Below are 14,783 nucleotides of genomic sequence, written 5' to 3'. Positions count from 1 at the left end.
GGGGAGATTACGTGATTTGCCCAGAATCACAGTGTGCTGAGCAGACGCAGAGACTCTGGTCCCTAGTTTCAAAGTCGGCAGTTTAGGCCGTTACGCCACATCCTCTCCCCGATATCTATTTTTCACTCTACATATTTCTTCACATGAACTGGTCTATAATGAGTACACAATGAAAAACATTGCATGGCGCAGCTCAGTTGTTGGCTCTGGGTACCTTTGGCTCTTTGAGAACTTACCTACTCTATACATCCCCACCAACCAAAGGGGCCTAGCGAATGTAATGGCACATTGTTTTTGTAAATAAGCCATTGTGACAAAAAGTTTCAGATGAAAACATGGCCACAATGGCTGTTTTTTCCCTACTCTATTTCAATATTTCTTCATCTAAAACTTTCTTTGGGAAACCTTTGAGGGATCTACACATATGACCCCTAGCTGAATTCAGAATGTGGACAACTTTTCAGAATTATATAGCCTCCTGGATATCTTATGGCTTGCAAACTGGTTTGCACCACAAAGTAGATTTAGGTTAAAAGCACAAAAAGTAAAAATTGGCTACTTCTTCGAAAAAAGTTCAGCTCTGCTATGTTCCTGGAAGCTGGGAAAATGGTGACTTTAGTACATTAAAAAGTTTGTTGGTGTCATATTTATGGAACAAAACAGTCACTTTTATCCAGATCACTTTTTCCAATTTTTTCCCCAAAGCTCACATTTTTTATGTAGTTTGGCTATTTGCACGGTTCTCTCCAGGGGCATGCACAAACCATGGGAATCTTTAGGAACCTCATGATATTGGAAAAAAGAACCCAATTTGGCATAGATAGCTTATGTGGACATAAAGTTATGGAGGCCTAAGCGCGAAATACCCCAAAAACAGGCGTAGCACTGGAGGGAACCTAGCAGCAAAATGGCGAAGCAAAAGCATTTTCTTACAGTGCTGAGGACTACCAACTGACATAAACGTTGAAGTCAGAGGGTCAAACCAGAACTAGGTGCTGTAATGCTTCAGGAAAGTCTGTGCCCCCAGCCCTCAAACTTACTATGCCACACCATGGCTTAATCTCTCAAGGCATGATTGGTCATTGTCCGTGGGTTGCAGATGCGGATCAAATTTTAAACACAACAGTCACAGAAAATTCTCATCATGATGAATGCAGGGAACAAGAACTTTGCTCAATAGACAAAGACAGGAATCTGTGGGTAAAATAAAATAAAACAGACTTCTCAGAAAAAAGGGTGTTTTCAGAAAACGTAATGAGCACTGTTAGACCAGACAGCCTTAGGATGGTCTTCTTCCAAATTTTTTTGCCAGTTTGCCACATATTTTGCTAATTCCTTTTTGTCGGCTTTTGGACTCAGAACACTTTACCACTGCTAACCAATTCTGAAGCGCATATGCTCTCTCCCCCCTAAACACGGTTTGATTGATACATTCACAATTGTCATATTTAATTTGCTTATAAGTCCCTAGTAAAGTGCCCTACATGTGCCCATAGCATACAAATTAAATGCTTCTAGTGAGCCTGCAGCACTGATTGTGCCACTGACACAAGTAGCCCTTAAAACATGTCTAAGGCCTACCAGTGAAAGGGCCTGCGTGTGCAGTTTAAACTTCATGTTGACTTGGCATTTAAAACTCCTTGCCAAGCCTTAAACTCTCAATGTATTACATTCAAGTCACCCCTAAGGTAGGCCCTAGATAGCCCATAGAGCAGGGTGCTGAGTAATCAAAAGGTAGGACATGTACTTTTAAGTTTAGCATGTTCTGGTAGAGAAAAACACCCCAAAGGGTTTTTCAACATTGAGAGTCCTATCCCTCCCATGGGATAACATTATAGATTCCTTATTACACTTAATATGATGCAATTCCTGATTGAGAGGGAGTAGATATGTCATATTTTGTACTTATGAATTTGTATTAAGTCATCTTTGATGGTAAAGTCACATTTATTATAACTTTAAAAAATCTCAAATTTTAGAAAGTTGCCATTTTCCCTGTCTTAGCCCTTTTTGTGCCTGGGGTGGATGACAGGTGGCCTTTGTGTATTCCCACTAGACATCCATACACAAAGGGAACTTTGGTGTGGCTTGATGGATCTTCCAGGAAGGATGGGAGGGAGGAGATGACCACAGTCTCACACTTACACCTGAATAGGCTGTGTCCTGTCCACACACAAAGGGCTGCAAACCCACCTGTAGTGAGTCTGGAGCCAGGGCAGGATGGGAGGTCCTCTGTTGACTTCAAAGACACAGCTTTGAATCACCCTCACTTCAAGGCACAACTGGGTATAAGACTGGGTCTCTGACCCCACCAAGACAGCATACTTCTGGACCTGAAATCACTCTGCCAAGAAGATGATCTGCTGTGCTAAAGGGCTACCACTGCCCTGGACTACTGCTCTGGAAGACTGCTTCCTTACTGTGTTGCCCTGCTGCCCACTGCTCCCTATGACTGGGAAAAAGACTGTACCTACATCACTTGAACCCAGAGTGACTCCAAGGGCTAACTAACTGTTCTCCTGATTAGACATCTCTGGGACTTAACAGACGTCAACTCACCCTGCCCTTACACCTAGGACTATCGGGCATGAGGTGTTCTGTTACAGCACCAATGCATTCACTGCTGTGAGAGCAGAATTGATGTATCTACGTCATTGTGGAGAGCAGGACTGGTGCATCGCACTTGGAACCAGAGCATTGTCATCGGAACCCCCGCATCGCCACCACTGCAAAGAGACTATCAAATCATCCCCTCGATTGTGTGGAGAAACTGGGCTAATCGACTTTGTAGAATCTGGGCTAATCGACTTTGGACCCACTGCATCTATGAACTGGTGCATCATCGTCAGAACCGGCACAGTGCCATTGTTGCATGGAGAAAATCAACATCACCTCGGCTGCGAGATTGACACCGATGCATCGCTTGACTGCACACTGCATCTCCACTGTTGGGACCAGGATTAAAGTACTTTTGTTTACCGGGCCTTGGGGGGTGCCTGTATTCAGCCTGCGCTCTATCGTGGTTGGCCTGAACATTTGACTCAGACTTGGTCCGGTGCAATCAGATATCCTAAATAGGTATTGCTTTTAAGCGTTATTTTCACAGTTGATCTTTAAAAATGTGTATCTTGACGTCTACTAATTGGATTTTTGTTGTTTGGGTCTTGTTTGATTTATAAAATTGAGTTCTATTTTCTAATCTGGAGTGGAGTCTTTTTGTGGTGTTTTCACTGTGCTACTGTTTGAAGCACTGTACAACAATTTTACACATGGTCTCTTAAGTTTAGTTTCACTGCTCTGTACCAAGCTATTACAGGGTGAGTACAGGATAACTTAGGGTGTGCTGCAAATTACCCAGACCAGGACTGTGGCTTATACTCGGACAGGGTGCATACCTGTGCCAACTAGCAACCTAATTTCTAACAAGCACCTATGGCGAAATTGTTAAGCAGACCATGAAAAGAAAGACGTATAACTGAAAAGCCTAAGATCCAAGACAAGAAAGTCTCAAATATAAACTTGAACTAAGGAAAATAACAGCCTCAGAAAACAGTTAAAGCAGGAGCTAGTGTGCAGAATATATTAACTGACAACTGATTCGATTTGAGTTAAGGCATTCTGTGATTAAACCTCTTGGAAAACAACATTTGATGGCACAGGTCAACCATTAACAAAATCAATCCTCCACCCCATCCCAACGACACTGGGTAAAGTCTGAAAATTAGCAACAGAACACATATTCCATAATTAACGAAGAGTCATCAGTAAAACTAATATCCATTAGTTTGCTATTCCAACGTTAATCAACGTCACTAGTAATTTGGTTCATATTGGTTAAACACTCACAATAGGCAATATTTAAAATAAAATCCTGTAACATTACTTTCACTTCAGCCAATAATTGTAATGACGTACCAACATATTCAGGAGTCCCCATAATTTCTCTAAGTTCTTCACAGTTGTTAAGTACTCTGGAAAGCCCAAAATCCACTATCTTAATGTCTCCTAAAGGACAGCTACTGGTCAGTAAGATATTTTGAGGCTGAAAAACAGAGAAACAAGTGTTAAAGACATATACAGTTCTACAAACCACTGCCAAGAGAGACTGTTAAGCACATTAAAGATATCTGGGTTGTTTCAGCTCTACACCCCTTACTAAACCATGGTTTTATCAACACTATCGGGCAAGCAATTATAATAAAGTATTTCAGGTAGTAGAGTGGATCTACATTTTAAAGCGAGTTGCTTAACCAAGCGTAATTTAAAAAGGGACAATAGTTTGCAATTTTACAAGCTACATCAGTGCGGATTCAAGAAGGCACAGTCATGTGGTTACGTTAGGCCCAAGTAGGAACACCACAAATTTGCATGCTCGCATTTTAAATTTGCCTTTTTGTTCTAAACAGGATGACATTTGACACTCTTCATTGTGTTCCTATTAAGGATAATATTCTCTGAAACAGGACTGCTTAGATTTCCACACATAGGCATATTATCACAATACCTTGGCCATTCTGTACAAGTGCTAAGATCACTATGCAAAGTTATTGTCCGTTCATAATAGAATCAACAATAGCGACCTGTCTGGAACTTCGGCATGATAATATGGGTGATGTTCATTATAGAAACCGCATCATTTCCTTGTTTAGTTAGAGAAGCACTTCACTCGCACTACAAGGTCGCTACATCTTGGAATTCCAGCCTAGCTGATTCCAGTCTAGCTCTTGCAATAATGCTGCTCAACTCTCCACCAAGATGGACATCCTGATAACACTTACCCACAGGTAATGGGTAAATTAGGTCACCCTACAGGGATTTGGCAGATTCACCCTCCCTAGGCACACTAGAATTGGTAGTGCTAGGTAGGAGTACAATATATTACAGGATTTATATGCAAGCATATATTCTGTAACAGTCAAATATTTGAACTGGTTATCTATTTCCCCATTCTCATAATGTTAATTACTTTATTATGTTTCCTTCTATTGAATATTGCAACACAAGTATTTTACTCAAAAATCATAATGCTTCATTAAATAATTAAACTGCAGGCTATGTATTTCTTGTGCATCTCTCTGGGCATTCATTGGTAACCAAATAAAAAGGTTCGAGATCACTTGCCGTGATTTCCTTGGAGAGTCAGGTTTGTCATATTTTGAGGTTGCACAATCCATTTGTTATCTCATCAGGTTAGGGGTACAGATGGTGCACTGTCGGCTAGCAGGACCTATGCCAATATATCCTGATGGTGTGGATGGAATACATTGTGCACTTATGACATGTATGTTGTCCAACAAATGCATAGTTTTACTTGGGAAAGTACAAGATGTAAGATAGCACTGCTGGTTCATGAATGAAACCTTAAATTGTATTTAAGTGTGCACTGCATGAAAAGCTTAGGAAACCAATAAATACAGTGGGAATATTCTGACTCACTGCTTACTCATGATTACCCCATGATTTTTCAGGTACAGAAATTAAGCTGTGTTGATGTACATACATATACTTCATTTTGAGGAGCAGGTGAAACCACTTAAGGCTCAAGAAGAGTGATTTATGACTTGCGCTCAAGGATGTTTTGATAGGGTCAACCACCTGTTACAAATCAGAAGTCGAGTGGTGAATTAGAAATGTGAAAGACCAGAAAGACTGTAGTAAATGGAGGGTCATATGAGAAAGGCTGCTATAGTAGCCCTGAGGCGAAGACTGGTGAATCAGAGGAGTGAAAACTACAGGCCTAAGATTGCCATAATGCATTAGAAATATAGAGGAAAGGACTACCAAAGCAATATCCCTTTACCAGAGTTGCATCCACATAAGAAATTGGGAGTATGAGGGAGGACAAACAATCATCTTCCATTATTCAGTTGATGGGTTTCGAGGCCATTTGCAAATGCCACTGTGAAACTCATAAGTAAAGTGGATAGGTTGTAAGTGCTCAGATAAAGCAAAGAATGATCTTTGACTGAGAATCTCGTTTGTGAGAACTGAATCTGCAAGATGAAAAAACTTATACTCATCTGTAATTGTTGTTTCTTTAGCCCTGGGATGTTTACAGGGACTCTAATTCCATGCTACCTCAAGGTGGGACTACCCGGCAGGTGTGTGTAAAACACTTTTTGGTTTTCCTCTTTAGAAGGAATGCACAACTTATTGTATTATTTGCTTTCATCACCCACACTACTGACCTACAGACTGGTTGTGTCGCAATACCTTTTTTTCCTCCTCAGTTTTTATGATCAAGCAGGGTTTTACCATTCACATTCACTCCGAAAATTGGTGTAAAATCGGTCACACTTTAGAAGATGTTTGACCTATCCCAAAACAAGCGGTTTACAAGTTTTTAGGTCTGGTGTTAGTCAAGACCTTTTGATTGGACTAAAATAATTACTAAAATATACTTTTTTGCGGGGGGCTTTTAGCCACCTTTCGTTACCAATTGGTCTGTTGTGTCACTTCAGTTTTGCTTCCACCCCTGCAGCATTGGACAGTGAGTCAACATAAGCAAGCCTCTGGTTACTATCATTAAAGTAACTGCATTTTGCTCTTTCACAAAGTGTACATCCGCACACAAGGAGTTCCCTTTAAATCCAGTGTTGCCTGATGTGACAGGATACATCTGAAGTTAACACAGGCATATTCCAGCTTTATCAGTTCCTGTCTCCTTCCAATGCTGTTGTGATTTCATTTTGAAGTGGACTGTTGATATTTCACAGCATACCATAATGTGTTCAACTTTATTGTGTCCAGCACACATATAACTGTTTTATTTCAACATAGGTGGATGTAATTTGGGTTTTACTATCCAATATTTTATAGTTTGAACTCTTTTGTTCCTTCTATCTTGTTTCTTTCCTTCTTTGCCTTTTCCCCCTCTTTTTTGCTTGCCTTTTCTTCTTTCTTTTTTGCCTTCTTCCCTTTACTTTTTCATTCACTTTCTTTTTTTACTATTCTTACCTTTTTTTGCATTCTCTGCTTTTGTTATCCTTTCCTTTCTTTTAATTCTCTTTTCCCTTCTTTCATCCATTCATCCATTCTTTCTTGCCTTCATTCTTTTTCCTTTTTTGCACCTTCATTCCTTGCCTTCTTTACTTTTTTCCTCTCTTTTCCTTCTTTCTTTCTAGCCTTATCTCTTTACTTTCCATTTTCTTTGTTCCATTCTTTCCTTCTTGCTTTTTTCTTTTTTGCCTACTTTACTTATGGTAATGGTAAAAAGTATTTCTAAAGCGCTAACATTCATCCTAAAAGGATATCATGGCGCTAAGATTAAACAATGTACAGAGAACTGACACAGGTCGATGGTAATTTTAATGAGTATTAGGGAACAGTGTGGTTTTAAGTTTTTTTCTAACTTGCACTTTCCTTTTTTCCGTTTGCCTTCTTTCCTTTTTTCTTTCGTTCAATTTTGCTTTCGTTCCTTCTGTCTTTTTTTTTTTACTTCTTTGCTTTTTTCTTTCCTTCTTCCCTCCCATATTCCATTCTTTTTTTTTTTTTAACTTCTTTTAATCTTTCTTTTTTGCCTACTTTCATGATTTCTTGCCTCATTTCCTTTTTCCTCCGCTTTGCCCCCTTTCCTTCTCGGCTTTCTCTTTTTGCCTTCCTCCCTTCCTTTTTTGATCTTTGTCCTTCCTTTTTTGTCGGCTTTCCTTTTTTTCCTTCCTCACTTTAACTTCTTTTTTACCGTCTTTCTCAAAGGCGAAACTAACGGCCAATACCCCACCAATGACTTTTTAGGTCTGTGCTAGCCAAGATCATTTGATTTTACTAGAAGTATGTATAACATAGTTACTTATAGGGATTTTCAGCCACACTTCATCCATTAGTCTATGATCGTGTCATTCACAGTTTTCTTCCATACAATCCAGTATGCTTCAAGGGGCAAAATTAGCCCACTTCAGCCATTGATGGACTATAAGTTATGGCATGCTGCCCTTTCAGAAGGAGCACAGCCACACACAGGGTAGCTTCTGTCAGTGCACCAAGATAATGTGTACTTTTCTGAGACTGAAAAACACTTCTGTGTTTAGTCATGGTATTTTTCAGATTTAATGAAGACCCGACAACTTCTTGGTTAATAAAGTTTTGCAAAAATCATGGCAAAACAAACAAGAACTGCCAAAAGGCTGGCGACTAACATCCGATCTATTGGCTGTGCAAATGCTGGTTATATTTTGTAGTCCTAACTTTACAGGCCTCTCAAGCTGGTGTTTTAGTTTTAACTGTTGGATGGCCAGCCTGGATACCTACTAGATTAGGCAGCTTGTGCAGGACTTCAGACAGAAAAGTAACTGAATACAGCAAGTAAATCAAGCATTTGCAATGCAATAGGTCTCGCATTGGTGAGCGTTTGAGCTATTGGCGTTGTAAATACCAATGCCTTTTATTTATGTATTTTACAAACTCGCAAGCGGTGCATAAACACACACTTTGTACTTATAATTGTTTACGAGAAGCAACGCTGGAGGTAACTACGCCTCTTTCACTCACAGCCTTGCTTTTCATAAGCAAGGACTATCAGTATAAAGTGCGTGTTTATGCACCGCTTGCAGCTTTTCCAAACACATAAATTAAAGGTATTGTCATTTACAATGCCAATAGCCCAAACTCTGGCAAATACGAGACCTACTGTATTGCAAATGCTTGTTATAACTAATACAGAGCTCAGAAACTGCCCCTAAAGAATGACAAAAGGGACAGCTTTTCTCAAGCAGCTGGCATCATTTATACTTCACCAATACAAGAAATGCACGACACTAGGCAAATAATTTCACTCTCTAAACAAAACCGCCAATATGCAAAAAAAACAGTACTGCAGATGAAATGTAACAGGATGGAAGACAACATAAGCTACCTTGGAACTGGATATTTGGGTGAGATTTTTACTTGCAACACTTGAAGAAATTACTCTGATTCTGGGGAAATTACTTTATCCCACTACATACCAAATTGCAAATATCTGAAATAAGTACTGCCAGGGTTCCATGGTTGCAATATTTTAAACCGTGGTCATCTGGTATTGTACGACAAAAAAGCCTAGCATTGGAGCGCCCAAGACAGACAGTTAACACACATAATGGCTGTAAACAACTATGAAGGGAACATTAAAAACAAAGGCAAAAACTGACCAGGACTGTTAGAGTCGGTCTACCAGCATGGCAGCATACAAGTGTGATCTCCTTTTGGTTAAAAACCTGAGAAGTTGACTCAAAAAATGAAAAGCAAAGGACCATAGGACCATACAGTGAGGCTTCTATGTAGCCCCAGAAAGCTGTGGACATACGTTAGGAGCAAGGTAAAAGTGCTGCTCTGGTGCAGCTTAGATCTTAGAGAGCCGAGTTAAAATCTCAACCTTTGAACAGATTATTGCAGCCAAACATGTACCCTGCTCCATATTGTAAACTTATAAATCCAGTGGTACTATTGCGCTCCAAGGTGTCAGCAGAACAATCGAGCATCTTGGTGATTTTAGCTGCTGCTGCCGACATGATGGTATGCCGACGAGGTAGGTCATAGACATAGGGGCATAAAAGATTCAAGAAGCCACTCGGATAGGTTAAAGGGAGAGATTTGAAACTTTCGACCCACAGTGCAAGAAAAACAGACAGGAAACCATAGCATAAGCCCGGTCACTTATGCCACCAGGGTCTTATGCCACTGGGGTCTTGTATATGCTTTGTAGGACTATAAACATACAGAAAGAACAGCTCCTTGACTCCCAAAATCAGTCTCTAAGGATAGTACAAGTGGAATAAAATGCTGTACTGTAGTGCTAAACAATGGCACCACTGACTTTCCAAGATCGAGAAGCAGCCATGCGCACCCTTCAGTGACTGCAGCAAACATGGGCAGCTGGCAGGCAATTCCTCCTCAGAGAGGCAGCAGGACCCGCAGACAGGCAAAGGGAGGCCGCATTTATATGGCCCGGCAGGAGAGCAGGGAAAGGCAGCCAGTGACGGCAAAGGAAGAAAGACTACTTTTAGAAGGGCCAGTGACGGCGAGAAAAAAAAGCATTTGCAATGCAAAAGGTCTCGTATATTGCACTGCGCAGATACAGCACTTTCACATTTATGGAGGACACACCCCTTTCTGTAGACCAGTCACATATAAAGAAAAGGACGAGGCAGACATTAAAGTGAAAGAGCAGCATGGGCGCTTTTACAAAAAAAAAAAAAAAGAAAAAAAGCATCCGTTAGTTAAGTTGACAAACGGATGTTTTTTTTGTAAAAGCGCCCATGCCGCACTTTCACTTTAATACCGGCCATGCAACCTTCTTTAGACACTGCTTGTCTAAATTAAGGGGCGTGGCCTCCATGGATGTGAAATATGGGCAGAGAGTGGGCAGGGGTTCAAAGCCATACTCCACAACTGCATGCCTCGGAGCAGCACATGCGCTGCCCAAGCTCGACCTCGTAATAATTTCAAAGACACATCACAAGAAAAGTCGAATCATAGGATGCAAGACTGTATTGTACTCAAGGTCAACTTGAAGACCGTACCATTTCTCGGTTGTGCTGCACATAGGAGTATACCGCAATGGGGTCAACAACCTTGGAGACCATTTTCTTTGTGTGTTGTGAGACTACACATGAAGCGGAGCTGTACATGGTGGTGCAAACTTTTAATTTTCTTTTATTTTCTAACTGTACCTTCTTTGGAGCATTCAAATGAGTGGATTATTGGCTTAACAGTTCTGTGAGATCTTTTTTTTTTGTAATTGAGATCCAGCAGTATTTACAAATTCATCCATGTAACACACTATAAATGTCCGGTAATAATGCATTTCATAATAACCAAATACAGCATAAAGAGTTCAAGATCTTTGTTAACTACAATTCCCTAAAATCCAATATTTTCGTTATCAGCATGTTTACAGTGTATGTTTATGATCGAAACAGTTAGAACAACCTAGCCGGACTATGCCCTCACATACACTTAATAGGACCATCAGCAGTCCTTTCTCACTCGCATGAGTAGAGAGAAAAAGCACCAAATTGCCACACAGAACAGGTGCACGGCAGGGCGCGCGCGCACTAACACACACAAACACAAATAGAACTTTATACCAAATGAATAACTACAGGTTAACAATCGCTTGCGGATACACGTTACCCTATAGATAATAGCATTGTAAGGGTATTTCTCACAAAAAAGTACTTCTACAGAGGGATGGGCGCAGAGGATGAGGGCAGGGAAATTGGAACAACCATTCGAACTGGTTTGCATGCACTCTCTAAAACAGCAGAATTAAACCCACATCACTCAGCGTTAGTGGGCGGGTGATGCAATGGCAGAAGAGGGGCCGTGCAAGCAGATCAGTGCACAGAAGTCGGAATGAAACAGCAGATGGAACCGTCGCTGAAAAAATGTGTGGTACTCCCTACTTTGAGCAGCGGCAGGGAGGGACAAGTACTGGCAGAAGGCACCAACAATAAACAGAACCAGCCCACACGAAGGAAGAAACTGCATATTTCCCAACACTGAAAACGGATTCGCTTCACACTGGTCACTGGAGTCATCAGCTAACTCATATGGAAAGGCACAGGCAATCGCCCAGTAAAGAGCTAGCTTTTTTGTTTCAGGTCTAAGAGCCAATGGATAACTATCAAGCAGTTTCCAAACCAACCAAATGAGCCTTCTCAAGCAATCCAAGAAAACCACACTTTAAGTTTATAAATAAAACATGCTTCGACCTACAAGAGCAGTTGAGAGAACATGGGTAGCAAAATCTATGGTCATGCTTTAAGTAACACATAAACAAAAAGATTTTATCAAGAAATGGGGGTGCAAGTGTTATGGGTATTTTTGAAAGTTTTTTAATGAGAAGGGGGAGATAAGGCTCTTCCTCAGATTGGTGAGATGAAGGCACTATGTGCTTTTAAAATACCCCTGACACACGCTGAGAACCCCTCAGTGTCATGCTTCATCATGGGGGTCTTCCCGTCCCTCTACGGGGCGGGGCGGGCTACGACCTACGAGCCACGCGGGAGCACTATTTCTGTGAAGAAGACTATGTGTTAGTGCATTGTGAGTGGGAATTAGTGAGGTGTAGGGACCTTGTGATGTGAAATAAAAGATAAAAATTCCCTGGCTAGTGGAAAAAATAATTTTATTCGCTTCCCTGGCTGGGAATGTTAAAAAGGGGTTGTGAGGCAGGGCTGTTAGCACCTACCAGGTCGACATGTTTCACAGACAGTCCCCTACTGTCTGCTCCTCAGGACCTCTGATGGTCCCTACTATAAGGTACTCATTTCTAACGTTTGCGTAGAGTCCTACAAATTGGTAGCAAAAATAAGCTATCAATTTGTGCTTCGGGGCATGAGTAGGCCCAGGTTGAAGCCCAAAAATATTTTCAAGATGTTCTCAAAAAAAGACACATTGGTCTTTTTCAAGTTCTGATTGTATGCCTCATGAGCCGGCGAGCGAGGGTTCCTGGAAGCGGTTAAATGACCGCAATTGTCCATAGCTTCATTCCTGCCCCCGTGCCGCTCTGAAGGAACATCATGCTTTAAGTAACTCTGGGACAAAAACATTAATTAAAAGAGAAATACGAGACAATGTACTTACATCTCAAAATAGTGGATTGTGCATGTGCAGTGAAACTTGCCAGATGGTCGTTTCAATGCAGCAGAGAAGAGAATGCAATCACTTTAGTCCCTTCTCCAATAAAGGCCACAGGCTATTTCCATCGAAGGCCACATTTGCGTAAACCCTGGTCAAGTCCTTTTGTAATGTCAATGGGCACCAGAAAGTGGGCACCAGAATGGGCACCAGAAAGTAATCTTCCAGCAAACTAAGAATATGTGGTGCATCAAGCTGCCATGTATTCCATTTATTTAAAGACGTTACTCCGACAGTGGTGAAGTACTGAAGTATCTATCTAATGTGCCATTTATGTGACACCACAACTTTTGTCGGGTGATCACGGCAAAGTAAGTCCAAGTGGACCAGAAAATATAGAGCAAAGTTCAAACGGAAAATCTCCCAGTATATGCTCCAATGACCGGCCATCCTAGGTTTTCCAAGTATCCAAACCTCCACAAGCAACTACAGACAAGTGTCACGAGAAACCAGACACTCTTTGGGACGAAGAATGTAGTGGATAAAAAATACGTAGGCGACACACTTGCAATGTACATCAGATTTAAGGCCATGATACCATCTCAACAAAATGGTCCCACGTGGCTCCCAACCGTAAGAGCAAGTGTTAAGACGTGAATATACTTCATATTCCTTGCACATTTTCACATAGAAAAACCATCTTAAGAATCGGTAGCTCTAAGAGGAGCGAAGAAAAATGTCAGCACGTAGACAATATCCCTTTAAACATAATTTCTTGCCAGATAAAATCTTGACTCCAACAAAGATATTGGGCAATCAAACTTAACTGCATTATAGGGCCCTTTTTATTATAAAGACAATATGGGTGGAATAGAATTATTATCTTACATTGGAATAAAAATTGGATATAAAAACTAGGCCTGGGTGGTAAATTCCGTTCCGCTCGCAGAATTTGGGTAATTTTGCCTTCCGCGGGGAACGCAAAATTGCCCAAAATTCTGCGTTCCGCGACTTCGCGAAATCTTTTGCTTGTTCGCGTTCTGAAATGCGTGTTTGCGAGATATTCCAGCCACGAGCACGCAAACAGCGATTGCGAACAGTAAAAAAGCATCGCGAACAAGGCAATGCATGAGTATTCACATACTGGCAAAGGAGTGCGGTGGGGGTTCATAGTTCATGCTGCAGCAAAAATACATCTGAATTACTTTTAATTGACGTAGAGTAACGTAATGGAAAACAATGGGTAACCCTGAAACACCCAATTTAGTTTTGGACGCACTAAGCTGAAGTCAGCTCAAGTACTCAATACTTAACCTCCACCATTGGCCATGACGACCCTTCATGACAGCATTGCTTGCCTCATAGCTATATCCAGAGATATATTTCAAAGACAGAGACCCGAAGTTAAACAGCATTGCAAAATATTCAAGTTAGCTCAGGCCACATGAACATATTGACAGCCATACCACCAAAAATGGACTGCACATTCTAATCGTGAATACTTCAAATTGCAGTCCTCAACTAAATGCAAATAAAAGTCGAAAAATACAACATAAGTTAGCTCAACTATAAAGACTGCATGAAAAAACAAGACAATGGCTCCACTGGGAGTGAAATCTTAAGTGGAAAATCTGAGGATATCTGACCAGGGGGCTCATGATTCTAAGTACGATTATCTGGTAACAAGTGCAAATTCCCAGTTTGCGAGCGAACCTTCAACTAGTAGCATACTACCAAGGTTAGTGCACTATAAAAAGAACTACCTTTCGCAAGGTGCATTTAACTTCCATAGTCCTGAGCCAACCGTTATCAAGCCTATTTGGTGAAAGCAGACTGCATTCAAATGTGGCTCTAGTGTGATTATTGTGCACTTATTTATTCAGTTAGATTAACCAGTTTGGTTGAAGAACCTGGTCTGTTTTAGAGCCAGCAGGTCCTCCCTTAAAAACAGACGGATCAGAGGTCAGATGCAGTATAGTAGTTTGCGCCCAATCAAGTACTATAAGGATGAGATGGGTCTGGTCCCTCCTGACAGTCTTCAGAACTGGAGGAAGTAGCATAGCGGCGGAAATACATAAAGAAGACCGATATACCACAAAAAGAAAAATATATATTCCAAGGAGCTCCAAGGTGATATTCTCCAGGGTTCAAAAGATGTGACACAGAGCGTTCATGGCAGTGGATAAAATACCAATCCAATGCACACTTCACCAGGCGAATAAGCC

General features: G+C 41.0%; 1 protein-coding gene across 1 annotated transcript in view; it reads right to left on the bottom strand.

Annotated features, from left to right (window-relative positions):
* STK17A (serine/threonine kinase 17a) overlaps window positions 1-14,783 on the bottom strand; it is a 284,298-nt gene that overhangs the window by 104,298 nt on the left and 165,217 nt on the right. The window contains exon 4 of the mRNA XM_086964875.1: window positions 3,916-4,042. Within this exon, the coding sequence (XP_086821001.1) occupies window positions 3,916-4,042 (127 nt within the window). The remainder of the gene's footprint in view (window positions 1-3,915; window positions 4,043-14,783) is intronic.

This window comes from Lissotriton vulgaris, chromosome 4_1 (genome assembly GCF_964263255.1).
Source record: "Lissotriton vulgaris chromosome 4_1, aLisVul1.2, whole genome shotgun sequence".
NCBI lineage: Eukaryota > Metazoa > Chordata > Amphibia > Caudata > Salamandridae > Lissotriton > Lissotriton vulgaris.
The sequence above is the reverse complement of the archived record's forward strand: the minus strand, read 5'-3'. Positions and strand labels throughout refer to the sequence as shown.